Source organism: Dama dama, chromosome 7 (assembly GCF_033118175.1).
Source record: "Dama dama isolate Ldn47 chromosome 7, ASM3311817v1, whole genome shotgun sequence".
In the NCBI taxonomy this organism is placed as follows: Eukaryota; Metazoa; Chordata; class Mammalia; order Artiodactyla; family Cervidae; genus Dama; species Dama dama.
This window is the reverse complement of record NC_083687.1, coordinates 44,961,663-44,988,874: the sequence shown is the minus strand read 5'-3', so window position 1 is coordinate 44,988,874 and position 27,212 is coordinate 44,961,663. Positions and strand designations below refer to the sequence as shown.

General features: G+C 49.3%; 1 protein-coding gene across 1 annotated transcript in view; it reads right to left on the bottom strand.

Annotated features, from left to right (window-relative positions):
- Positions 1-412: 412 nt before the first annotated feature.
- Positions 413-27,212, bottom strand: part of GFOD1 (Gfo/Idh/MocA-like oxidoreductase domain containing 1) — a 100,915-nt gene continuing 74,115 nt past the window's right edge. Inside the window, exon 2 of the mRNA XM_061147612.1 lies at positions 413-1,615. Coding sequence (XP_061003595.1) covers positions 696-1,615 — 920 coding nt within the window. The 3' untranslated portion in view covers positions 413-695. The remainder of the gene's footprint in view (positions 1,616-27,212) is intronic.

Below are 27,212 nucleotides of genomic sequence, written 5' to 3'. Positions count from 1 at the left end.
TTTGGCTCCAGGGAAGAGATTCTCTGCTGGCCCTTCCGCCACTCCTTGACCTCGCCTCAGGCCAGGAAAAGGGCAATAAGTCAATTAGGAAGACACCTCCTCCCTCCAGCTTCCGTGGCCCAGCCTTCAAGAAAGCTGCGTACTTTGCTACCAAGTACTTTATTCCCCACAGACCCTGTACCTGGCTTCCTGGAATCTGAACTCTCTCTTGAGCCACCGATACCCGCCTCTCCCCAGACCAAGGGGCTGGCGTGGCCAGCTAACCATGCGCCTTCTCCTGCCCGCTGAGCTCGCCTGTTGGATTCAGGGGCCCTGATTGCGCAGGGGCCTTTGGCTTGCAAAGGCGGCCAAGACGACGTGGGGGAGGTGGAGGGAGGTGGAGGGGGGTGGGGGTGGGCGGGTGGGAGTCCGCCCGCGACGAATGGGGTGCAGAGGCCAGCCAGCCCTCCCGGCTGCTCACAGTTGAAGCGCAGCGGGAGGCAGCCCCCCAACACAGTCTCGATTGGGGCCCCTCATCCGGGTAGGGGCTCGGCCTCCCGGCCCCCATTCCCACACACTGCCCCTGTCCACGTCCCGGCCCCCAGACTCCTCGAGACCACCTCTCCCTTCCCCCCACCCCCACCCTCTGGCTGGAGGCCTGGGTCACGCCGGGTCCCCAGTCCGGGTGGGCCCCGTCCCGGTCCCCCCAGTCCGGGCTAGCAGTAGAGGGACACCCTGCTGCGCCGCATGGCCTCGCTGATCAGGTAGGCGGGGCTCAGCTCGGGCTCCTCGGTCATCACCGCGACGTTGTGCCACTCGCCCGTCTGGCTGGACCGCTTGATGGTGTCCACCACGCACAGCGCGTACAGGCAGTCGTCGAAGGTGGCGGCCATGGTGAGCGGCCGGCCGTCCCACGTGCGCCGATCGTCCTGGTCCTGGAAGGCCTGGCGCACGGCCTGCATCATCTTGATGGTGCCACGCAGGTAGGGCGACGGGATGTCGCTGAAGGCCTTCTCGGGCAGCAGGGAGTTGCTGACCGGCGTGGCGTCCTGCACCAGCAGCTCCTGCTCCGGGGCGCTGTTGCGCTGGCCGTACAGGTCCGTGCCCACGGCCAGGAGGCGCCCGGCCGAGCCCACCACGGTCACGTCCTGCTTGAACTCGCCGGGCACGTTGAAGTTGAGGGTGACAGTGCAGCACACGCCGCCCTCCAGCACCATCTGGAAGGTGCAGAAGTCGTCGCTGGTGATCTGGCGGATGCCCTTGATGTGGTCGGTCTGCTTCACGAAGGTCTTGAGCAGCCCGTGGACCTTGACGGCCTTCTGGCCGGTGAGGAAGGTCAGCAGGTCGATGATGTAGGTGCCCACCGAGTGCAGCCCGCCGCCGCCCATCAGGTCGTCGCAGCTCCAGTTGTACTTCTTGCCCAGCAGGCTGCCGCCATGCACCTGCACCTCGCACACCAGCAGCTCGCCCACGTAGCCCTCCTCGATGAGCTGCTTCATGCGCACGAAGGCCGGCAGGAAGCGCAGCACGTTGCCCATGACGCTCATGAGCTTCGGGTAGTAGTGGGCGGCCGACATCATGCGGAAGGCGTCCAGCGGCGTGGCCGCGCGGTCGCAGATGACGTTCTTGCCGATGCCTGCGGGTGGAGGACAAATAGCACATCAGGGCGCTGGCGCCGAGAGGCAGACCGGGGCGCTGTGGCCCCCAGGTTCCCGTTTATGAACCAGGAAGCGAATGCAACTACTCTTTTTTTTTTTGGCAGTTTCTGTTGTGTGTGTGTGCACTTAATCGCTCAGTCTGACTCTTTGCTACCCCATGGACTGTAGCCCGCCAGGCTCCTCTGTCCATGGAATTCTCCAGGCAAATATACTGAAGTGGGTTGCCATGCCCTCCACCAGGGGAATCTTCCTGACCCAGGGATCGAGCCCAGGTCTCCCGCATTGCAGGCGGATTCTTTACCATCTGGGCCACCAGGGAAGCCCAAGAATACTGGAGTGGGTAGCCTCTCCCTTCTCCAGGGGATCTTCCCCACCCAGGAATCCAACTGGGGTCTCCTGCATTGCAGGCAGATTCTTTACCAGCTGAACTACTATTATCTTTTTTTTAAATTTTATCTTTTTAAATTTTTATTATTTTTAATTGGAGGATAGTTGCTTTACAACAGTTGTGTTGCTTTCTGCCAAACATCAACATGAATCAGCCATAGGTATACATATGTCCCCTCCCTCTTGAACCCCCCTCCCCGCTCCTACCCCACCCCACCCCTCTAGCTTGTCAGAGAGCACTGGGGTTGACCTCACTGTATGACTAGCTACTCTTATTACAATTTTAAAACATCTTATTACACCTTTTGTGCAAAAATAACATGTTCTATATATTTCAGTATTTAAACATTCAAGTCGAATTACTTTAGTATGCAACTATCATGGTGATTTAAATATTAAGATTTATTTTCATACATTTAACTAGCCTATATTTTACAAATATTTTTAAATGCCAATATCAGGTGTTTCACTTAATATTTTATTTATATTAACCTGTAACATTTCATATATAGTTTTATTTGTAAAATTAAAATATTTAAATATAAAATGTTCTATTAAAGTAAACAATACGGGTTTTACATATAAAATATATTTTGTCAAAAGTTATCTTACATATGAAATGTTTTACATATCTTTATTTGTAAAATATAATTTTTATTAAAAATATGTGTAGCAAAGAGAATAGTATTTTTATCTGGACAGAACTGGAATAAAGCTAAAATCATGACCAATGTGAGTCTGACTAAGTATGAGGAAGAATTTCTTAATCGCATACTTCAGAAGTCTAGGCTTTTACCTGTCTCCCCTACAACCACCAACAAAGGATTATGTTTTGTGTATTTTCTTTTTTATTTTGCATTATGGGTTAGGGCTGGCAGCAGTCACAGATGTGTTTGTTTAATATTTTCCAGTTCCTTATGAGAAGAGCAGATATTCCTTATATCTGAGACACGGGCAGTGACTCAGCCCTCATCTTGTCTGGCTGGGGGTGGACTGGGGGGGTTGGCGCCTCTGGCGATGGAGTTGAGACCAAACAAGACTTATGCTTATAGTGACTTAGCGTGCATGCACCATGATTATACTGGGTACGTAAGTTCCAGGGAGATGGACGCCCTTTAGGAAACTAAGCTGTTCTGGGTCAAGAGAAAACAAAGGATCAACGGCTAGGAGAGTGACAGGGAGAAGAGGGTTTACTCCAAGATAAAGTCAAGGGTCAGGAAAGAAAAACTCAGCTGAACCTGGAGAAACAGTCATCTGGGAATCAAAAAAATAAAGTAATAATTTAAAAAATTATACAGATTTATTAGCAAGCCAGATTGGGGAGCTTCTGAGCCAAGGCACCTTGCCTCCTATGAGGTCTCTGCTGTGCAGTCATGTTCTGCACATAGACCCCCCCTATGGAGCACTCCAGCCACAGATGAGGGACAGGCCACAAGGGAGATGGCGCGATGGGACCCACACCCATCACGGTTGTCTTGACTACGGGAACCTGACTTGACAAAATCCATGAACACTGCCCCCCTTCTGAGCTAAGAGGGTCCTGTGGAAGACCTACGACTGTGAGTGTCTGTCTGGTGGAGATGCCTGGGCAAGGCTATAGGCACGTGGGGCTCTCATTTTCCCATTGGAAGAGCAAGCAGAGCAATGGAAGTGCCCAGCACAGATTGGAGAAAACAAATACAATTGGTGGCTGTCACTTTCCAAGTGTACATCAAATTCTGGCCCTACTGAAAGGCCTGGAGCCCACACACTAACCCCATCTCCTGACCTCCTCTACATTGGCAGAGTTGCGCTGGCTTTCCTGATGACTGTGAATGAGCAGTAAGAAGCTTCTTGAACTCTGAGCAACCAGGTGAAGACTGAGGCTCCAGCAGAGGGATAAAGAAACACTGGGTTGTGTTACCAAAAGTCCTGTGCACTTGTGTGACATCGTGTTCTGATAATATGACCCTATCAGCATTGGACTCCTGCTGGTGGGAGTAGATTTCTATGTAAACAGATTAGTAGGCCACCGCAGGTACAGGTGACAAAATGTTGCCAAAATCTGCCTCACACCTGTTGGGTACAGGCTGTGGCCACTCCTACACCCTACCTCATGGTCTGCAAAACCAGGATCCCTGATGGCCATCTTCTCAGCTACGGGTCATATTAATGACACATGAAAAAAGAAATTTACCGGATTTTTCTACTCTAAGAACTATAAGATAAAATAGTAAAAGAAAAAATAAATTGAGAAAAATAATCCACTCCCCTCCACATACCTGAAGCAATCAACTCATGGGTAATTCTTTGAAGCTTTGTAGATGAAAAGATACTGATGAAAGCTATTGACTCCCTTTCCAGAAAAATGCATGCATGGGTCTCCCAAGATCCTGAGATACAGGCATCTCTTCCTTTGGGCTATTTAAGCATGCTGTGGTCCTACAAGAGACAGTAGGTTCCTCAAGGATCAAGGTTGGGCCTTCTAATTTCTTAGGTCTCCATGATGCCCACAGCATCTTAGCGGCATGTGTGTGAGTGCCAGAAACCAGTGAGCATTGCTGCCTGGCCCCATGTCTCTGCCCACCGTCCTTTTCAATGTCCGCAGTTTACAGATGGGTTTTGGCAATGTCTTAACACACAATACTGTATCTTCAAAAATCAAAAGAGACTTCTAGGAATCTGTCATAAAGAAATCCTCTAAAATACAATCACAGCTTCTTGCCCAAAGATGCCTCTCACTGCATTATTTATTAAAGTGAAAAGCTAACAACAGTGCAAGTGCCCAACGATAGAAGGATGTATAAGTAGGCTGTAATAGAGCCGCATAATGGAAGATTGTGCAACCATTGAAAGTGATGCTCATAAAGACTTTTCAGTGACAAGCAAGATGATTATGAGGTCATGTTAAGTGAAAGGGCTCTATTCATAGACATACTATGATCTCAACTCTCTCTTAAAAGGACAAAAAAGAGAATACCTCAGAATGTTTACAGTGGTTAATTAATTAATACAATCAAGACTGATTTTTATTTTCATTACCATTTTCTAAGTTTCTATCTTTATAGTCAGAGAAACATTGGGTTTTTTTTAGGACCAAAGGAGTCATAAAGACTTCATGTGATGGCAGAAGGGCCCTTCAAAGCCAAAGTCCCAGAGCTCTCGGACCTGCCTCCGTATACCCAGGGAGCTGGGGGAAGCCCCACCGACCCTGAACTTGTGATGCTGCTGAGGCTCAGGTTCCACTGCCACTCTTCCCGTCCATTTTCCCAAGACTTCATGATTCTCGTGATGGCTATGTACTCTCCCCATAAGATCAATTCACAAAACTGTACCCATATCCCTAGCTCATGGATGGCCCCCATCCATGGATAGGTATCTCCATCCTAAATTATAAGATAACTCCTGTGCTGTGCTTAGTCGCCCAGTCAGGTCTGACTCTTTGCGAACCCCATGGACTGTAGCCCACCAGGCTCTTCTGTCCATGGAATTCTCCAGGCAAGAATACTGGAGTGGGCTGCCATGTTCTCCTCCAGGGGATCTTTCCCACCCAGGGATTGAACCCAGATCTCCTGCATTGCAGGTGGATTCTTTACCATCTGAGCCACCAGGGAAGCCCAAGAATACTGGAGGGGACAGCCTAGTCCCTTCTCCAGGGGATCTTCCTGACCCAGGGATCGAACCTGCGTTCCAGGCGGATTCTTTACCAGCTAAGCTACCCGGGAAGCCCTGTGGAAGCCCTTATAACGTACTGGGTTCTTTCTATCGGACTACAGTCGCTTTACAGTGCTATGTGAGTTTCTGTTGTACAAAGTGCATCAGCTATATGTATACATATATCCTCTCTTTTCTAGATTAATGTATTGTTAAAAAAAAAAATAAGATAATGCTTCCAACTTCAAGGGAACCCCTAACTCAGAGCTAGCAGACCCCTCACATATCTATAAAGCACAGTTTATTTTCTCTCTTTTACACAATCTTTCCTCAACCCTACTTCTTGGTGGGGCTTCTAAAAAGTCCACTCTGAGACCCCTCCCTCAAGGTCCTTAGGTTTTCTTGGCCTTCTTTTCTTCCCCATCAAAGTCTGCCCTTCCAAAATGCCCAGAACCTGAAATTCCAACGTCCTTAGCAGTTTAACAAGAATCGAGGACATAGGCTGAAGGAATGGCATTCTCACCGTGGACTTGCAGTCATCAGATACTGTGTGTGTGTGTGTGTGTGTGTGTGTGTGTGTGTGTGTGTGTGTGTGTGTGTGTGTGTGTGTGTGTGTGTGTGTGTGTGTGTGTGTGTGTGTGCGCGCGTGCGCGCATGCACATCCATGTGGCACAGAGCATCCCCCTCACCCCCAGAATCATGTGCCATGTGAAGGGAGCTTGTATCATCTCCACAGCCCACAGTCTGGTGTGTCAGATGCCGCTGAGTGTGTGTAGGGATTTTTCCCAAAGAAAGCAGACAGGTCCCTGCCTTCCAAATCACCCTTGTCAGCCTGGGCTTTGGGTCTGGTTCTCCAGAAATAACTACAGGTCTCTGGGGTCTTCTTGATTTTCATGTCTTAGCACCTCGCCTTTCTCGCCACTCCCAGAGAAAGTGCTAGAATGGGCTCTTGAGAAAAAAGCCTTCCCCATTTTGTGTTAGAAAGGAAACAATAAGTAGAGGCACCTCCCTAAGCCCGAGGCTCTGACCTTCCTTTGCTGTGACAGTAGGTAGATTCTCCCAGGGAGACAGGAACTGAGGAGGTCAGGGAGAGGCAGATGGGCTGCCTGCCCTTTTGGCTGCCCACCCCCAAGGCAGCCACGGCTGATTCCTAACAGGGAAAATCACCCGCCGGGTCTCCGCTCTGTAAACCTCAAGAGGACAGCCTGCGCCCTGTCACCCCTGGGTACACAGATTTACCAGAAGGATGGCAGGGCTGGCCCCACAGCCCTGCATCCACACGTCTCTCAGAGCACCACCACCCCCCCCCGCCGCCCCACACACTCCCTTTAGGTTTGGGGTTCCTATTGTCTCGTGGCAAGATGTGTCCTTCTAAGGCAAAACATCCAGAACTTTAGGGCCTCAAACAATCTTAGAAAAAATGATGCAGCAGACAGAGGCCCAGCGGTGGGGAGAGGGAATGAAGACTTTGTTTACTGGAGACAGTTTTGGTTTAAGAAAGTGGAAAATTTGAGAGATAATAATGGTGAGAGTTGCACAATAATGTGAATGTACTTAGCGTCACTGAACTGCACAGTTTAAATATGGTTAAAATAATATGTTTTATATTGACCTTTACCACAACAAAAACAAACATAAAAAAAAGAAAAATTATTCAGCAGAGAATCAAACAAAGGGACTTGAAACACATGGACCTGATTCCACTCCGAATAAACAGGCAGTGTGAAATGGACCGGGGGGAATCCCGAGTGCCCAAGGAAACTCACTGTGCACTTGGCCAAACCCCAGACATTTCCCCAGCAGCTGAAGAGTTTCAACCCTGAATACTCATCGGAAGGACTGATGCTGAAGTTGAAGCTCCAATACTTTGGCCATCTGATGCAAAGAGCTGACTCAGTGGAAAAGACTCTGGGAAAGACTGAGGGCAGGAGGAGAAGGGGGCGACAGAGGATGAGATGGTTGGATGGCATCACTGACTCGATGGACATGAGTTTGAGCGAGCTCCAGGAGATGGTGAAGGACAGAGAAGCCTGGCATGCTGCAGTCCATGAGGTCACAGATAAAAATTGGACACAACTGAGCAACAACAGGGGTGCTCACAGGGATGCAGAGGAACAGCGGGAGCTTTCTCGACACTCACGACTGTGGCAGTCAGTGGTCACCCCGCTGCTCCCTCCAAAAACACCAGGGCCCCATGCTCAGCCCACTCTACATGGGGCCCTGTGACTACACCAAAAGCGGCTGTCTCAGAACCTCCCTGTATTTGTCAGGGGGTACAATGCAACTCTAGTGGGTGGCAGAAAACACGTGGAGACCGGCCTGGATGTTCTGGGGAAGTCTTCCTAAGCCACGTCCACAAAGACCATCTGCCCCTTTGCATGAGGACAAAGAACTTAAGTTGGGTCTTTTGGAAGTCTTCGGATTGGAACCAACTTACTTTATCAAGTTCAAGGACCCCTTGTCAACAAATAAAGCGAGAGCTCCCAGTGCTTAAGGTGGAGGGATTAATGCCTTCTCACCCAAGTCAAGGAGCTAAAGCTGGGGAGAAAATGAGATGATGGTAAATTTCTGGAAGGTGAAGGTACCATGTGCAAGGCAGTACGCCTGCTCTTTGTTAGGAGCTTTTACATGAAATCATTGCGGGAGTTTTACCGCCATCCTGAAGTCCTTCGTGGGGAGACGGAGAGTTTTTCTGCCCAGTGCATGCTGTGTGCGTGCATGCTAAGTTGCTTCTGTCACACTGACTCTTTGCAACCCTATGGACTGTAACTGGCCAGTCTCCCCTGCCCATGGGATTCTCCAGGCAAGAATACAGGAGTGGGTTGCCGTGCGTGGCCTCCTCCAAGGGATCTTCCAGAATCAGGGACCGAACCCGAGTCTCCTGAGCTTCCTGCATTGCATGGAATCCAGAGGTGGATTCCTTACCACGAGCGCCACCTGGGAAGCCCCCTGGTGTGCTGTGTAACTGATCCTAAAACATCCGCGCCCTGGGAGGATCAGTGCCGCAGGGAAGGAGTCTCCAATCAAAGGACCCTAAAGGAGATAGAGTTCAGGCAGCTGCGTCCTCACGCCCTCCAAGCCCAGCGTCTCCACACTATGGCTGAGAACCCACCTGTCTCTCTTTCCAGAGACTACAGCTTTTATGCGAGCTGATACTCCATCCCAGGGCGCCCCACCCCCAGAGTGGGGTAAGGGGCTCCCCACTGACACTTCTGGGGAAAGACACAGGCTTTCTTCTGTCCACAGAGCGGCGGTGCTCTCCTGCCCTGGATCAGGTAGGTTATCCCTGGATGCCCAGAGAATGGCTGCCACCGGGCCACTGAGAGCCCTTCTTTAGCACAATCAGCCTGGAACTTCAAAACATCCCTCTCTCCCAGCACACATCCAACCACACACTCCCTTATCTGATCTGATCTTGGAGGCCAGTGCTCCTTTCCCACCAGTTCTTCCTGGTGATTCCACTTCTGTTGACAGTCCCTCATCTTCTGAAAGCCAGAGTGGATGCCGGTCCTACAGGCTCGCAGAGCCCCCACGAGAAGTCCCATCGGATACAGCTTCCTGGTTCTCTCTCCCTTCACACAAGATAAGAAAGGGCTTTCCCTGCATTTCCAGTGGGGAACTCATTCTCTCCCTTTATATTCCATTCCTTCAATATTTCTGTGCTAGGCACCAAAAAAAAAAAAAACAGTAAGAAAGATGAAAAGGAGCTCACAGTTCAGTAGAAGAAACCAACCAGGAAATGAGTGATTATGGGATCTAACAGATTATAGGGTCTAATAGAGGGATGAACAATGAAAGCAGAAGGAGGGGCTGGCTGCCCAACTGACTTGTGTATGTCGCAAAGCTCTGCTGGAGAGGTGACATCTGGGCAGGGTTCTGAAGCATGTGTAAGAGTTCGCCTGTCTGTCCAGCAGCTTTGGGTCTCGTTTAGAAAATGGTCTAAAATAAGGGTGTGTTTTTTTTTTTTTTAATTCTTTGTTTTGAGATGCAATTTGAATTAAACAAGATTTGCACTGTTAAAAAAATAAATAAAAAATAAATAAATAAATAAATAAATAAAACAAGATGTTTAACCTGGGTCTGAGAAACCACAAAAATTGGACTACTTACAAAAAATTGTGTGTATCCTGACATTAAATTTTCTAAGAGGGTCAGTGGCATCTTAAAAGAGTCTCTTATTCAAAGGAAACTCTTTTAAGATGCCACTGACCCTCTTACTCAGAAAATCAAGCAGAGCTAACATTTAGAGTGAAGAAAAAAGTTTTTAAAGACCAAGATAAATCTCTGGTTTCAACAGAACTAGGTGTCTGAACAAACAGGGCTGCTTGAAATCCTACCTTGTACCCAGACACAGGGCATTTGGTCAAGTTCACCCTCTGACTGTGACCGTCCACTTAGTCCAGCTCAGTCGCTTCCTTCCTTATTCCCATCCCACGGCCATATCTCCTTTCCCAACATACACACACACACACACACACACACACACACACACACGTTTTCTTTCCGCTGAGAATGCGCATCAGCAGAAATGACCTATCTAAACCCCACTCTGCCCTCTGGGCCTTCCTCTGTATAAACTGGGAGCAGAACCCCCTTGGAGAGGTTAAATCCTTCATCTTCAATCCCTATGACAGTTCCTGACAAACAACTTCCCGACTCACAGCCCTAATCTGATGTGTTCTCAATACTCCTGACATAATTTAAAATAGCAACCACCACCATTCACAGAACACTGGCTCTGTGCCAGAAGAGGCTGCATATTTTACACACCCTTCCTTTTTTTTTTCATGGACGCAACCCCACGAGGCAGAAACGAACACTGTCCCCGTCTCACGGACGCGGAGGCCGAGCCTCTGTAAGGGGAAGCTACTTGCCCGCCGCGCTGTAACTCAATGGCCAGGGCAGCTGGGATCTGATCCCAGACACGTGCTCCCATTCTGGCTGGCCCCACGTGCCCATGCACAGAGGGGCAATGCCCAGGGCACCACAGGGGGGCTCCCAGGAAGTGGTGCAACTGGCCACGGCGAGCACCAGAAACTGGGAAACACTGGTGGGGGTGCCCACTGCCCAGCTGGGTGACGATGCAAAGCCTCCCACAGCAACTTCTAATTTCAAACCTGAGATGGAAATGGGTCAGGGTGATGCGCCTTCAGCTCCTTTTGTCAAGGATACTGTCAGTGGGCTCTGGAAGAGTCGGGGGAAGCTAAGGAAAGGAGGTCAGCGTGGGTGAATATGGATGGAACTTGATACTGAACTGAATTAGACGTTCAAGGGCTGTTCTGTATATAACCTGCCCCGGCAGACCAGCCCACATTCCACCAACCTCTTATGGACTTTCCCCACTATTCTGGCTTGTCGTCAGTCTTCCTCTTGCACAGAAACCCCTGTCAGGGGTTAGATTTTCTCAGATGGTTTCACATACAATGATATATTCTAATTATAGCTTCTATAACACCCACAACTGGGACAGCGCTTCTGACACACTTCTAATTTGGGGTTTCCTTACTGGTCCCCGGTAGCTCAGCTGGTAACGAATCTGCCTGCAATGCAGAAGACCCCTGTTTGATTCCTGGGTTGGAAAGACATACTGGAGAAGGGACTAGGCTACCCGCTCCAGTATTCTTGGGCTTCCCTGCTGGCTCAGATGGTAAAGAATCCACCTGCAGTGTGGGAGACCTGGGTTTGATCCCTGGGTTGGGAAGATCCCCTGGAGAAGGGAACAGCTAGCCGTTCCAGTATTCTGGCCTGGAGAATTCCATGGACTGTATAGTCCATGGGGTCACAAAGAGTCGCACATGACTGACCGACCTTCACTTTCATTGGTCAGTTGCACACATCTCTTCCCAGGTGGTGCAGTGGTAAAGAATCCGCCTGCAAATGCAGGAGACTCCAGAGATGGGGATTCAATCCCTAGGTTGGGAAGATCCCTTGGAGAAGGAAATGGCAACCCGCTCCAGTATTCTTGCCTGGAAAATCCCATGAACAGAGGAGCCTGGTGGGCTACAGTCCATGGGGTCACAAAGAGTCAGACACGATCAAGGAGTCCGACTGAGCACAAACATGTATACCAACACTGTGGCTAATACAGGCTGAGGAAATAATCTTGGGAAGTTTCTAGCCAGCTCCTTCTAGCTCCTCCCAGCCTGGACATCCCCAGGAGAGAAAAGAAAAGCTCACCACTTCTAGCCCAAGGGGACCAAGAGGAGAGGTTTAGAAACAGCAGGGAGGTAGGTGGGAGCCAGAGACCTTCGAGGCTAGAGGCAAGCTTCCCAACCTCCCTGCCTAGAGGTGGCACATGTAGACACCCAAGTGAGGGGGGCAGGGAGGTGGTAAGAGGGTCCCTGGGGGGACAGAGGTCTGGGGCTGGATGCAGTGACTGCAATGGTCAGGACTTGAAGACAAAGGGAAACGGCCAGGACCACGGGTCCTGCCCTGTTGGTCCCAAAGGGCCAAATGACACGTACTACACGCCAGTGGTTGTTATCCTGGGAGTGGCGTGTACCACCACCACTATCACACAGGTGGACAAGCCGGGAGCCAACAGCGCCATCTGGATCCAGGGAACACAGCCAGTTACCTAAGCCTCACTTTCGCCATAGAAGCAGTCACATTCTGTGGTTAGCGGCGGGCAAAGGGCAGAGTGCTGAGCTACTGGGCCACCAGACTCACATAAAGAGACCACGGTACTTAAAAAGAAAATATAAGTGATCAGGTTGGGTGAGATGACCAGATTCACTATCATTCTATTTCCTACCTCCCTCCCTAAAGATGGGGCTTAGAATGGTGATCCGGATAGCTGCAGAGAAATAAAGAAATCTGTACTTCCTCTTCTTAATTATAGTGGGAGTTCTCCTCACACACCCAAAAGGGTGGGACACTCCTGTTAGCCCCCAAAGCCACCTTCGCCGAGTCCCTGACAAAACCTCAGTCCCTAATTGTCGACAGCAAGTCAACACTCTTCAGAGAAACACTGTCCTCACTGAACATGTAATATGAATGGAAGACAAGACTTTAAACTAGGCAATTTCTCAAAGAAAAAAAAAGTAGCAAATGCTTTCCATCCAAGAGGGGTTATGCTTCAGTGAAGGGATCATAGCTATATTCACCCAGCAGATGTTTTTTAACTTTAAAAAAAAACAGTATACTTCACACTATTTTAAAGATAGAAAGATCCAGAAACACTGGATTTCTTCCCCCAGAGCCTCCTGCATACCAACAAGCACTTGGAGCTGAACAGTGGTTGTGCATGTCCATAGACCACAGTCCCCACCAATCCCTACAGCTTGGCTGCATTAGCTTTCTACTGCTGCCCTAAAAACGACCACACATGTGGCAGCTCAATGCAGCACCCATTTACTGTCTTACAGTTTTCTAGATCAGAAGCCCAGGCGGGCGCAGCTGGGTCTCTGCTTAGGGTTTCACAAGCCTGCTCCTGGAAAGAACAGGCTTCCCAGCTCATCAGATCGTCTGCCAAATTCAGTTCCTTGGGGCTGCATGCCTGAGGTCGCTGCTGCTTTCCTTGCAGCCTCTAGAGGCACCATCTTCAGGCCAGTAACAGTATCACGTGGAAGGAAATTCTTCCCACGCTTGGAATCTCTCTGGCTTCCCCTTCGGCCACCAGCTAGAGGGAACTCTGTCCTTAAAGGACTCCTGTGATGAGATTAGGTCCACCCAGATTGGGGCGAAGGTCATACTCAAATGACTCCATCCCAGTTCCTTCATTTGCCTGCGAGCCCGAGAAAGACCCAAAAAGAGAAAGATTCTCAAGTATTTTCCAAGCAAAGGGCTTCAGACACGTGCCAACATTCCTTCCAGACCTCCCTTTGCATTTACGCTCTTGCAGTAGTTTTTACTCCATCAAATTGGACTCGATGAGCTACTCTAGGCTTTTTACAATCTATTATTAGTCTCCTCATTACCACAGGGATTGTGTCCTCAATTCAGGGCTCCCTGTGGATGGCGGTAACAGGAACAGCGCCAGGACGGTGGCAGCCGTAGCCTCTGGGGGGGCCGGAAAGAGCACAAAGAAGGGAAGGAGAGCTGAAACTGTCAGGAACCCACCAGGTGCTCAGGCTTCCCGTCCGCTCAGTCAAGCATCACGCGGGCATCTTTATCCCTATTCATCCAGAACAGAGGACCAAGGCTGAGAGGGATCGCCTAAGACCATAGACAGGCGCAGGTCGGCCTGCAAATTCAGTTCTGTGATCCCAAGGCTCTATGTCTTCTATTTCCATGTAGGGAATTGCTACTGACCGGACAGTGGGAGCAGCGTTAAACCTCAGAGCACCAGGTGGGTTGAGAAAAGCAGCCCAAGCCCTCTGGGTCCAGCCACAGTCAAGCACAGAGCTGAGACGCCATCAGGGAAGGCAACGGGGGGATGGCAGAAGCCAGTTACTGCTTGGAGGGGACGAGCTGGAGACCAAGAAGGGCTGGAGGCTCCGCGGGGGAGGACCACAGCCACTGTCGCCCTGGACAGGGAGATACACCTGGGCAGTGTCAACGACAAACTGGCACTCACCAAGAGCATTGCCAATGACTGAACAACAAAGGCATTTGCCATCTGCCTCTACGGAGACTGAACCCCATGCTGCTATAGCTGTTGACCTTCAACAAGCCCCGAGGGAGTTCAGGGCGGAGTGAGGCACTCTGTGCTCCAGGGAATCTGGTGGGACAGGTCTTTAGATAGTTGGATGTTATGATCTCAATCCTCGTATCTCCTCATATCTAGAGAAGCACTAAATCCCTTCATGGTGACATCAGATCTTCATGACTAACAGAAACCCTTTTGTAAAATGACTGCTTCATGGTATTGAACTCCCCCCTCTCCAAAACCTTATACATTGACTTCCCCCCACTGCCGCTTTGGAGCAGTCTCTCAGAGCTATCTGAGATGCTGTCTCCAGGGCTGCAGTCTCATTTTGTCCCAAATAAAACTTAACTCACAACTCTCAAGTTTTACTTTTTTTTTTTTTTAGTCACAGCAGTGAACTCGCGGAGCAACTGAAGGAATATGATCAGGAGGAGAGAGGCTGAGCCACGTGGTGACTGGGTTCCCACACTGAACAAAGGAATTCCTCCAGGGCCCCGGCCTTCTGCATGCAGGCACCTGACATCTTGGCAGAAGGGATTGGGCAGCAATAGCCTTGCCACACACTTCAGCCCTAAGAAACACAGAGGCAGCAGCCAAACCACCACACTCCTGCCCTGCTGTGTAGCACAGGAACACGATCCTTGAAGGATCACACGGGCATCTTCATCCCCATTTGTCCAGAACAGAGGACCGAGGCTGAGAGGGATCACCCAGGACCATAGACCGTGTGAAGGAGTGGGGCCACACTCCTGCCCTGCTGTGTAGCACAGAAACACGATCCTTGAAGGAATAAATACGTCCAGAGATAAGCAATAAATAGAGCCATAAAGCTGTCAAGGAAAGGAAAGCAGCCCAACACTCTGAAACAATGGATCTCACCCCTTGGCCAGAAGCAGAGGGATGTCAGCTGTAGGACCATCTTTAATTCAAAAGCTCCTGTTTCTGCTGATGGGACCAGACATTGATAAGAAACCTCTCCCACAGTCAGAAGGCAAGGCTGAGTACTAGCAGGTCGGCACAGTCATTAACAAACCACTTCCCAAAGCACTTTCCAGGTTTTAGACCAAGTCTGTGACAGGGGTGGGGAGGATGGGGAGGGTGGGGATGATTAAAACAGAGAAGTAACCTGGAATGAACTAGGGTGTTTGTGTGCGTTTAGGGTGGAGTGGTACAGATTTGTGACATCCAGGGGCCGTCATGCACCCGCATCAGCCTGCCCCACGTGGGAATTTTCCACCTTGGGCATCTTGGCGGGAAGCAGAGCATCTTCCCATTATGGAAGCCAAGCTGGGGGTTGTTTCCCAGCAGCCTTTGCAGCAAAAGCACAGGCACACTTGGGTTTGGCCAGCCAGGGATACTACCTGGCCCTGGTACCCAAAGAAGCTGAAGTGTGAGAGCCCAGGCCAGCAGGAGGGGTAGCAACCCCAACTACCAAGGGCTGCAGTGACAGTGATGCCCTGCAGCCCACGACCAGCATCATCGCAAGCAACCAGGTCCATCCACATTGGTGGGGTCCCTCTGTGTCATCTGGCCTGATTCCAGCTGCCAAAGTCTGTCTTTGTTCTTCTTGTTTTCCAAGGCTGTCTCCCCAGGCTCCTGAACATTTCTGTGATGCATTAATGTCCTTTCGAAAAATTCCATTCTGATAAAATCAGCCAGGCAGTTTCTGAGGTTGGCAGTTAACATGCCTCTCTAGTACAACAGGTTTACAAGCTTTCTGGACTTCTGAGGTTGATTTCAGCAGAGAGGAAGCACTGAGAGTCTATAAATAAAGCAGCCCAAGATCCCACGTGATTTATTGGAGCAGGAAGTGGAATGGGGGTCGGGGGATGCAGATTGAAGTTCAGATTCTGGCATTTGGAACGGTGTGACCCAAGCCATCTGACACTGAGAGAGCTCAGTTCCCTTATTATGAAATTGAAATAATAACGCCTTCTTCACAACGCTGCCTTGAGGGTGAAACGACAGGAAGGTACTATCCTGACACATGAAAGTGCTCATAAATGTCAGTTGAATTTAATAATGCATCCAAATAAAAGCTGCCCCTGTCAGCTCTGAGAGCGACAAAAATTCAAAAGAGATGGGGGTGGGCAGGGAGGTTAAGTACAGGGCAGCAAAGGGGGCGGGTGAGGTGCCAAGACTTGAAGTCAAAATGGGTCCTAAGTCTGGCTTTGCTCCTGATGCCATGTGCAAACCATCCTGAAATGGGGCTGATATCTGGCCCCATTGAAGGCAGAAGGAGAAGAGGGTGACAGACGACGAGATGGTTGGACAGCATCACCAATTCAATGGACATGAACTTGGGCAAACTCCGGGAGATGGTGAGGGACAGGGAGGCCTGGCGTGCTGCAGTCCATGGGGTCATAAAGAGTCGGACACAACTTGGTGACTTAACAACAACTATCTGGCCCTTCCAGTTTGATAAGACTGATGAGAATATGAAATGAATAGTACTTAGGAAAGTCTGCAGGCAGAAATAAGCCTAGTTCAAGAATGAAGTTACTGCTGAGATGCAGTAGAAAAGTGTCCCCCGAAAAAACAAACCTGTTGCATTATTCTCTGCCTGGAATCCCGGGGCTGGGTGCTGGGCGCTCTCGTGAATGAAAACAAAGTGCAGAGCCGACAGGCACCGGCTGGGGTGCTGATTCACTTGGCGCTGGGCACACCCACCCCTGGCATTACTGTGTGTGAGGCCCAGGGAGGCAAGGCCAGGCAAATGGAAAGGCAAAGCCAGTGTGAGACATTTAGCTGAGCACCTTATCAGCTGCTCCTGTAAATAACTGAAGCTCAGCCAGTGACCAGGCTGCGGATCAGAACCCCTCTTTCCCGAGAACCACCCCTCACCCTTGATTGCCACTGATGTTTGCACACATCTGTGCTCCCATCATCACTAGGATGAGGGTCTTGTCCACAGAGCTCAGAACCTTAGAAATGGGCAAGACTTGGAGAGGGTGAGGGTGGCAGCGGAAAGTTTACAACGACCCTAATTGAGCACAGAGATCCAGGCCACCCTGGAGCAACCCAGACGCCAGCCACATCCTCCCTGCCCCAGCCTTTTCTCTTAAAGAGACAGTGTTAGATTTTTCACCTCTGGACCAGTCAACATCCCCCTGCACTGAGCCCATGAAGATTTCAGCAGGTTTAGCCAACCGTGGCTGAAAGGCCCAGGTGCTGGCTAGGGTGAGTCTTAGAGCTTTGGAGGTCTTGTTGTTTTGTTTTGGCAACAACTTGTAAACAATGCAGACTCTTTTAAAAGCAAAAACCTAGTTGGCAGCAACTTCCAGAAAACTGGGTGCATCTGGGTCTGGGTCTGCCTGAGCAATGCTAGTTGAAAGCCTGAGAAGCTAGAAGGTTCGTGGGCTGCCTGGTGATGTCAGGTGGAAACAACCCCATTTTACAGAAGAGAGAGTGGGCTGAGTCAAGTCTTAATATTTTCTCTTCCAGGTAACACTGTGAGACCCTGAAGGAGGCGGGGATACAGGCAGATGGGTGATAAAGGCTCTGAAGGCTCTCCACACATCCTGAGGATGCTTCTGCCGGGAAGGGACTCTCACTGACCCCCAGAGAGGGCTCTGCAGGGCGCAGCGCTGGAATAAGCCTGGGCTGGGGCTCCTGAGCCCCTGGCCACTCAGCAGACTTGCACCGGACTGTGGGGGGATGCCCAGATGCAAAGACACAGCAGAAGCCCTAAAGATGTTCCCGGTGCAGACAGAGAACAGAGACAGACGCAGGCTTGGTTCGCTCCGTTCCACAGTGGGGCAGGGTGTCGTTAAGGCCCCTATCGAGCAGACAGCTGTGGGTCGTTCCCTCCCCTCCTCCAAGTCAACCCTCGGCCACCTCATCCTGAGAAAAGCTTGTCACGCTTGATCACACTGAAGTCTGCTTGTCCACCCCAGGAAGAAGGATTATAGAAACAACTGCACGTTCTGATTGAAAGCACCTGGCCAAGTACAGCCGCTCGTCAATTCCTCCAACACCCGGGAGGCTCCCTGTCATCACCATGTCGCAAACTGCAAAGCCAGGCCCTCAGGAGTCCATGCCCAAATTCATACCCCAGTAAGTGGTCGAGCCAGGACTCAAACCCACATGTTCTGGTTCTCTCCACGTGCCTGTGACTCATCTTGAAAAAGTACATGGCATGGGATATCACCTCACACCAGTCAGAATGGCCATCACCAAAAAGTCTACCAACAGTAAATGCTGGGAGAGGATGCAGAGAAAAGGGAACCCTCTTGCACTGTTGATGGGAACGTAAATTGATACAGCCACTGTGCAAGACAGCATGGAGATTCCTTAAAACCTAGGAATAAAACTACCATATGACCCAACAATCTCATTACTTACAGGGCATATACCTTGTATAATAGAAAAAGACACATGTACCCCAATGTTCATTGCAGCACTATTTACAATAGCTAGGACATGGAAGCAACTTAGATGTCCATCGACAGATGAATGGATAAAGAAGCTGTGGTACATACATAAAAGACAATATTACTCAGCCATAAAAAGGAGTGCAGTTGAGTCAATGCTAATGAGGTGGATGAACCTAGAGCCTAGGATACAGAGTGAAGTAAGTCAGAAAGTGAAAAACAAATATCATGTATTAGCACATACACATGGAATTTAGAAAGATGGTACTGAAGAACGTATTTGCAGGGCATCAGAAGAGACACAGACATAGAGAACATACTTGTGGACCTGGGGCGGGGGTGGGAGAGAGAGGAGAGGGTGGGGCAAATGGAGAGAGTAGCATAGAAACATGTACACTACCATATACGAAATAACCCGTGGGAATTGGCTGTATGCCTCGGGGAACTCACACTGAGGCTCTATGACTACCTAGAGGGGTGGGATGGGGTGGGAGGTGGGAGGGAGTTTCAAGAGGGAGGGGACATACATATACCTATGGCTGATTCATGTTGATGTATGGCAGAAACCAACATAATATTGTAAACCAACTTTTCCTTCAATTTAAAATAAATATATAAAAAATATTTTAAAATTCATAAACCAAAAAAAAAAAAAGGAAAAAGAAAAGTACATTATAATTCTAACGCCAACTTCATAGGCAGTAAAATGTGACTTCCAAGGAATCCAGTTGTCGCCATGGATTTTCATGTAATTATTCATTTAACCCATGACCACTTACTGAGGGCTTTCCTGAGGAGGCAATGGGAGGAGGTGCCCAGGCTCTACCTGGTCTTGTAGTTTCCATGGGAGTTTCTGTGTTTTAGAACCAAAGTTCCCAGCGTGAATGTCTCGGTACCCAAGGTATCCAGGGGTCCCAGACTGAACTTTCAGGGGAATAGCAGTGTATTTTTAATTTTTGAGGAAAACGTAAGAACGGTACTTGACATCTGTTGGACGCTGCGGGGGCTACTCCTCAGAAAGTTCACAGTTTCAATCCTGAATTACACTATCTGCCTTTCGACGGCACCCCATCTCTGTGAAGCGTGGCTTTCAGCAGTCGCCATGATAAAAGCCAAACAAACAAAAATACCAGGCAAAACTCAAGGCAGGATGGGAAACGAGGGTGTGGTGTTCCAGCGGACTCTGTGCTTTGAGAAGCTATGTGGTACCTGATGCCCTTGTACCGCACTGTAACTGATTCTGATCATTTAAGTAAGCAAAGTCAAGTCGCTCAGTCGTGTCCGACTTTGTGCAACCCCGTGGACTGTAGCCTACCAGGCTCCTCTGTGCATGGGATTTTCCAGGTAAGAGTACTGGAGTGGTTTGCCATCTCCTTCTCCAGGGGATCTTCCCGACCCAGGGATTGAACCCAGGTCTCCAGCACTGCAGACAGATGCTTTACCATCTGAGCCACCAGGAAGCCCATTTAAGAATGAAGTGCAAATATTTTTATTCCTTCAATTCAGGTGCTGTTTTTTCAAGTATCTGGGACAAATCTGCCTTATTATTTGGACTTACTAAATGGAATTGCCAGATCTAGGAGCACCATGAAACAATTACTGAGACATTAAGGGCACCATGAATGGAGAATGTTGGGGAACTTTTGTTCTAGAGCATTCTGTATAGTCCCTCCTCAACCCATGATTAGAAGTTCTCTGCTATATTCAAAATGGAAAGCCAATAACGACCTACTGGATAGCACATGGAACTCTGCTCAGCATCATGCGGCAGCCTGGATGGGAGGGGGGTTTGGGGGAGAATGGAGACACGCACATGTACGGCTGAGTCCCTCTGCTGCTCACCTGAGACCACCACTACATTATTAACCGGCTATATCCCAATGCAAAATAAAAAGTTTAAAGTTTGAAAAAGAAAAAAAGAAGTTCTTTAAAGGCAGAAGCCATCTTATCAATACTTTGGTTTCCCCTTGGCATAGAAGTGGCTTGCTGTAGATACTTTTTAGTACCTGATCCTCATAAAAGTTTGAATCTGAAGAATCTGGACCTGACCTGAAGAAGCCCTTAAAGATCCACAGAGGTCCAGCAAAGCATGAGTGAAATGGGGGCTACAGACACTTCAAGCTGGTCCCACCAGCTGGGGCGGGCAGAGTCATGCATGGCACCTTCTTGATCTTAGAGAATATATACAATTTTTTGAACTCTCTAATGCAGAGTAATACAATCAACTGCCTCTTAAGGGTTTTGAAGACACATGAAGATATAAACTTTAGGTATAAATCACTTTAAACTTCTGAGATTAAGCTGAATCTATTAGCACATTAATGATCTAGATCATTTTTTTCCCCCAGTCTCCAAAGGCAAACCCACATCTCCAGGAAGGAGGGGCTCTCGGCACAGAGGGAAGGGTCAGAGGTGACGGGCAGCAGCAGAATTCATGTTCCAGCGCCTGGGTGTCTCCCAGCTGGAAGTCTCTAGCAGGAGTTGCTTCTGTATCTGCTGACCAGGACAGCACAGATTAAACTGGTTGCCTAGCAACAGCTGCAGCCGTTTCATGGGTGGGGGTGGGGGGAGAGCAGAGGAGGGGTGGGCCCACAGTGAGGCTGACATTCTCATCTCAGACCCGCGCCAGCATCTCCAGAGAGGCCCAGCAGGAGAGGACCCACCCAGGCACTCGCTCCCACAGGACTCTGGTGCTAACTAACTGTGGATGACATCAGCATTCACAGTTAGCGGATGCTAAAAATGCCCCCTTGGAGCACACAGAACTATCTTTAAATGGTCTTTCAAACTTGGACTGCAAGGAGATCAGACCAGTCAACCCAAAAGGAAATTAACCCTGAATATTCATTATAAGGACAGATGTTGAGGCTGAAGCTCCAATATTTTGGCCACTGATGCGAAGAGCTGACTCACTGGAAAAGACCCTGATGCAGGGAAAGACTGGGGGCAGAAGAAGAAGGGGATGACAGAGAATGAAGATGGTTGGATGGCATCATCAACTCAATGGACACGAGTTTGTGCAAACACCAGGAAATAATGAAGAATAGGGAAGCCTGGCATGCTGCGGTCCACAGGGTCACAAAGAGCTGGACACAACTTAGCGACTGAACAACAACAACAAAACTGGCCAGTGATGATGGTGGGGACCTTCTGTTAAGACCGATCACTCTGCAACAAGGAAGGGTGGCTAAGTCCTGCTTGGCACTACAGACAGGAAGATAGCAGGATGGGGCCCAGAGAAGTCTCTAATCACGCATTCCTGCCAGGCTGGAAAAGGAAATAACAGAATTTTTCTTTCCTTTGTGTGTATTAAGGTTGAACAGTCATCAAGGGGGTTCTGAGTAGAGCTTGTGAACTGTCCTATTAGCTCATTGAATAGTTGAGTGACTTTTGAAAGCAGGTCAATTTCCATTGGGGGTGAGTGGGTGAGCAAAGAGAGAGAAGATTGTATTAAGTAGAGTCATATACATGAGGGGCAGGGAAAGAACCGTGTCTAAAACAAGAGCCACTCAGCCTCTTCAAAAGCTTAAAGCCTGAAGAATGGTCTCTATGAAATTAAAGCACTCATAGAGCAGAATGATAATAAATAACAAATATAACAATAAACAATAATATGCAAAAATAAAGTCACGAACTATTCCCTTCTTAGTCATGTCTGCTCTATCTGTGCAGCTGACGTCTCCTTTAGATTTTTTTCATGCCCCATTTCCATCAAACAGCAGTTTATAAGACTCTACTCTTATCAGTTACCTTAGGGTAGTGAGTTTGCGCAATTATCCTTTAATTTTTTCAAACAAGAGCTTTGTGTTTATGGACCTCTGTCCTCCTTTTATTTCCAGGCCCTAAAAGGTCATTACGTTGATGTCCCAGGGAGCCTCCATCTCACCCCAATGCCCACTTTTAAGCTCAGACAAACAAACCTGCACTGTGTTTGTGCTGGACACACAGCCATGAATCAGCAGTTCCAGGGCCACTGTCCGGACACCTGACTTGCAGTGGCCCCGGATGGACTGCAGAGGGGCCTCGTTCTCCCTGGGGGACACGGGGCTGTCCCCTGCCACCCAGAGCCAGCAGAAGCATCATTCACCTGGCAGAACCCACTCTTCAGGGCCATCACACACCCCCCACCAGTGTGCCCACTCCACAAAGCCCTTCTCACTAAACACCTTCTCCTGCTGCTCTGCCTGATGGCTTTAACAGGCAGCGTCCCCTTCCACACACACCTTGCCCCCAGGGGTGAGTAGTGTCCGTGGGTACAAGGTGGGGGACAGGGGTGGGTGGAGACTTCATGTGGATCCTGTTCCCAGACCCCAGCTCCCAGCCCCTGTGAGTTTCCTCATCCACAAAGTGAGGGAAGGGGCTTCAGCCCTGCTTCTGGGGAACACTGGCTCCATGGGGTGTTCACAACTGAGCTGAGCAAGAGAAAAGGATTCTAGGGGCAAGAAGTGCTTGTTAAAAACGCGAAACAGTTTCAATCCTGTGTTCCATCCTCACCTCCAGCCTAGAGCTCACTGCCCACTGTCCTAGCAGAGGTTCAATGTGCCAGTCACCACTCCTCATCCCGTGTGCTGCTGTGTGGTTCTGTTTTGATGGTTTTTAAAACATTAAGCATCCTGTTACCCAGGCACTGCGCACAATAAAGAGAAGTTGCAATCACCCTCTCCATCAGCAAAAGGTTTTTCTAATTCAGTATGTCTATGAGCCATTAATGTTTGCGTGGACATTGGTCAGTGCACTTTGCCCCAGGTTCTCTCAGATAATTGACTCATTTCAAGCTGGGGAGGGGGTGAGTAGGTAAAGTGGTGAGTGCGTTAGTCGTTGAGTCGTGTCTGACTCTTTGTGATCCCATGGAATGTAGTCTGCCAGGCTCCTCTGTCCATGGGATTCTCCAGGCCAGAATACTGGAGTGGGGTGCCATTTCCTTCTCCAGGAGATCTTCCCGACCCAGGGATCGAACCTGGGTCTCCCACATGGCAAGTAGATTCTTACCATCTGAGCCACCAACAGGAACAAAGAAGTCAGACAGCTCTTCAGGCAAGAAAAGAAGCAACACGGGCTTTCTGTGCCCATACTCCCGGCTCAGCATCCTTGTGGAAAGGCCCCCATGGACCAGTTCTGTGCAGCCCTGCCGGAACACAGCTGCATCACAGCTCTCCATCCAGGGGGGAATGGGGCTCCCCCAAAACACCATCTCCTCCCTCTCTTGTTTCTCTGGAATCTAATGACACCAAAACTTACCAAAGCATTTCTTTTTAATAATAAGCACCCACTTGTGCTGCTTGAATTTCAAATTTTTTTAAAAAATTGATTCAAAACAACCTTTTCGTGTTGTGGGCATCATTACTTATTCAATTAATTTGGACTCTACAAAACAGTACGTGAATTTCCTTGGCCAGTTTCTTAAAGGAATAATATATTGGTATTTTGCTAGCTGGCTAACTGATAAACATGTAACCTATTTTTAAAAGATTTACTTTATCATTAAACATGATCTTTTTCACAATTTTAATGTAAATTTTGTATTTCACATAAAAATGAGAAAGCTCTTCACACAGGGTATGGAAAGTTATATAAAAAGGACAAGATGCAGAAAAATGTGCCTGGTATAAAAAGTATCTGTATAAAAAACTGTATAAAATGTATCTGTATAGAAAGACATAGATAACTGTGTTTTGCTTGTATTTAAGTAAAATATCTCTGGAAGGGAACCCTGACCAGTAACACTGGGGGCCTGTGGGCAGGAAATGGGAGGGTGGCTTCTCAGAGCGTTTGCTTTTGTTCTCCTTGAGTTTTAAACCCAGTGAGTGCATCACAAATTTTAAGATGACTAGATAAAATTACAATTTTTGTATGAAAAAGAAAAAAAAAAAAAACTCTTTCAATATCCTTTGGATGGAGGTGGGGGCCTAAGTTCCAGAAGGAGGGGTCAGGAGAGATTCGACCGGGACTCACCCAGCAGTTGGCACATCCAGCCGTGGCCTTGGGCATGGCCCTCTGCCAAGAGGCACTGGGGCACGCGATAAGGAACCTATAAATCACTTGATAAAACTCACATATCATGGCCTGGCCTCTGATAGAGGAATCTTGTTTTTCCTTCCCTGTAATAGAAGAGATTCAGGAGTTATCCAGAAATTCAGATAGGGTGGAGTTACAGGCTCAGGCGTTGGACAGGTGCCAGGCCTGCCCTTTGGTGGCTGTGCAAACTCAGATAAGAGCGTCAGCCTCCCAGGAGTTTAGCTTCCGCATCAGTAAATTGCAGACAGTAATACCCCGAGGAGCAAATAGAGATAAGTCGTGGAAAGTGCCCAGCTGCCAGTCTTCACTCATGAATGAGTGACAAAGAGCCCAGAAGCAACCACCACGGGGGGAGCCTTCCTGAGCTCCCTAGGCTGTGTTCCCCCCAAAAAGAAACTTCCTGGGTGTAAATACCAGCCAACGCCACTCCCAGCTGAGCAAGTCCACAGTCATTAACAGGGGAAGCTGGGGACCTCCCCTGGGGTGGGCCCGCTCTGGCTTGCATTATCCCTGGGATCTGGGGCGTGGGGGAGGGTGGGACAATTCCAGGCCGAGCTTGGGGTTCATTTATTCCAGAAAAATCTGACTCTGGGACAAATGTGCCAGCTGCTGACCCTAGGATGACTAAAGGTGGGCAGAGGGGAACACAGGAAGGTCATCCTAGGGTGTCACCATCGCCTGCCCTCTTCAAATGTGCAGAAGTGGATTTAGAATTCGGGAGCCTGGGGAACAGCATTTATATGTCTCGTACGTTTTTCACAACCACAGACGGACATACCTATGAAACTCCCCAACATGCAAACCAAGCTGAGGAATGGTATCAGTCCCTATTGTAGGCAGTTCACTAGAAATTCTCCAAATGATTATAGGCATCTTTTATCGAGCACCTACTGTTTTCTGACCACGGTAAAGATGTTTATCTTTTCCCTGCAAAGTCAGGTGACGGCCTCCATTTTACAGATGAGGAAGTGGAGGCTCAGAGACAGTCTACTGCACCTGTGAGAGGTCACAGGTCTGGATGTCAGCCCCGGGCTGAGTGGTCACCTGCTTTCAAATGCGCCTCTCAAAGTGAGTGCCATGCCGAGTGTCTGCAGGGTGACCAGGAGCATGGTCTCCTACAGGACGCCGAGACTTTCCCAGGAGTTAGTACCAAAGCTGCTGTGTCTCCTGTGGTGATAGGTTGAAAGTCAACATCTGAATCCCCAGCATCTATGAACATTCCCTTATAGGATGGCAAAAGGGACTTGACAGATGGGACAAAGGTAAGGATCTAGAGATGGGAGACTAGCTTGGATTATCCAGGTGGGCCTGATGTCATCACAGGGTCCTTATCAGGAGGAGGAAAGAGATCAGAATGCATGGTAGGAGACATGTCACAGAATCAAGAGGTCGGAGGGATGTGAGAAAGTCATTACCAAGGAATACGACCAAGGCAGCATGTAGAAGCTGGAAAAAAGGATTCTCCCCGAAGCTTCTAGAAGGAACACAGCCCTGCCGGCACTTTGAATTTCAGACGTCTCACTTCCGAGAGTAAGCCCGTGTTGTTTTAAGTCCCTGGCACTCTTCGTTACAGCAGCCATAGGAAGCAAACGCCTGATGTTTCATGTCAGAGGGAGAGATAGTTACCTCCCAGAAGGAGGGGAAACGCTCTGGATAGGCAGTGATCACAGGTGTGCGGTGATCCACTGGGAGACCCCACCTTCAGAGCACAGACAGGCCCGCTGAGAAAAGCGCTTAGGCAAGGACCAGGGCACCTGCAACCATCACAGCACCAGCGCAGGGCATTGACCAGGAAGAATTCTTCAGGGGAGAACCCAGCAGCGACTGGGGACTGTGGGCCCCGCAGAAGCTGGCCTCGAAGGGAAAGAGGGGTGTCTGGCTTTAGGCCTCTCTGCTCTCCATCGGAAGTTAGGCAGCCTGTTGTGAGAAATTCACCCGCCCTGCCACGGCCTGCTTTCACCTCCTCACCTCCCAGGGCCTCCATCATCTCGGGGCAGCCCCTGCCATAGCCCGCAGGCTGGGAAGCAGAACGGATCATAAAACCCAGAGGGGACCCGGGAGAGACTGCGGGCCTTGACAGCATCTGGCAGGGCAAACGTTCGCCTCCATCCGCCACGTCAGAAGCCACAAGGCAGAACAGGAGAACAGGTGGGGACAGGAAACACACTTGGCCAAAGAACAACTCAGCCTGAGCAGTCATGAGTGGGTGCGGGCTCCCGCAGGGGACGTGTCAGGACACACTGGCCCGTGTGCCTCTCTCTGGAGCATTCTGACGTGACCGTTTGTGGGGGGAGGTGGGGTGTGAACATTTTTATATTAAGTCTATTTTATATTAAAATAAACACAGACATGTGGAAACAAATACAAATTTTGTATTAATTTTTAGAAGAAATGTCTTCCTAGAAACCACGTCCCCAGATACTCCCTCTGTCTCCTTAAGGATGCATTCTCTTTTCTTAAACATTTCAGAAGAAAGTCCGAGAAGCTGGGTTTAGGAAAACCTGCCAGCACTAGAGTCTTCACAGCTGTGTTTGACTCCTGGCATAGGCAGCCACTAGCTATATCACGCTAGCTACT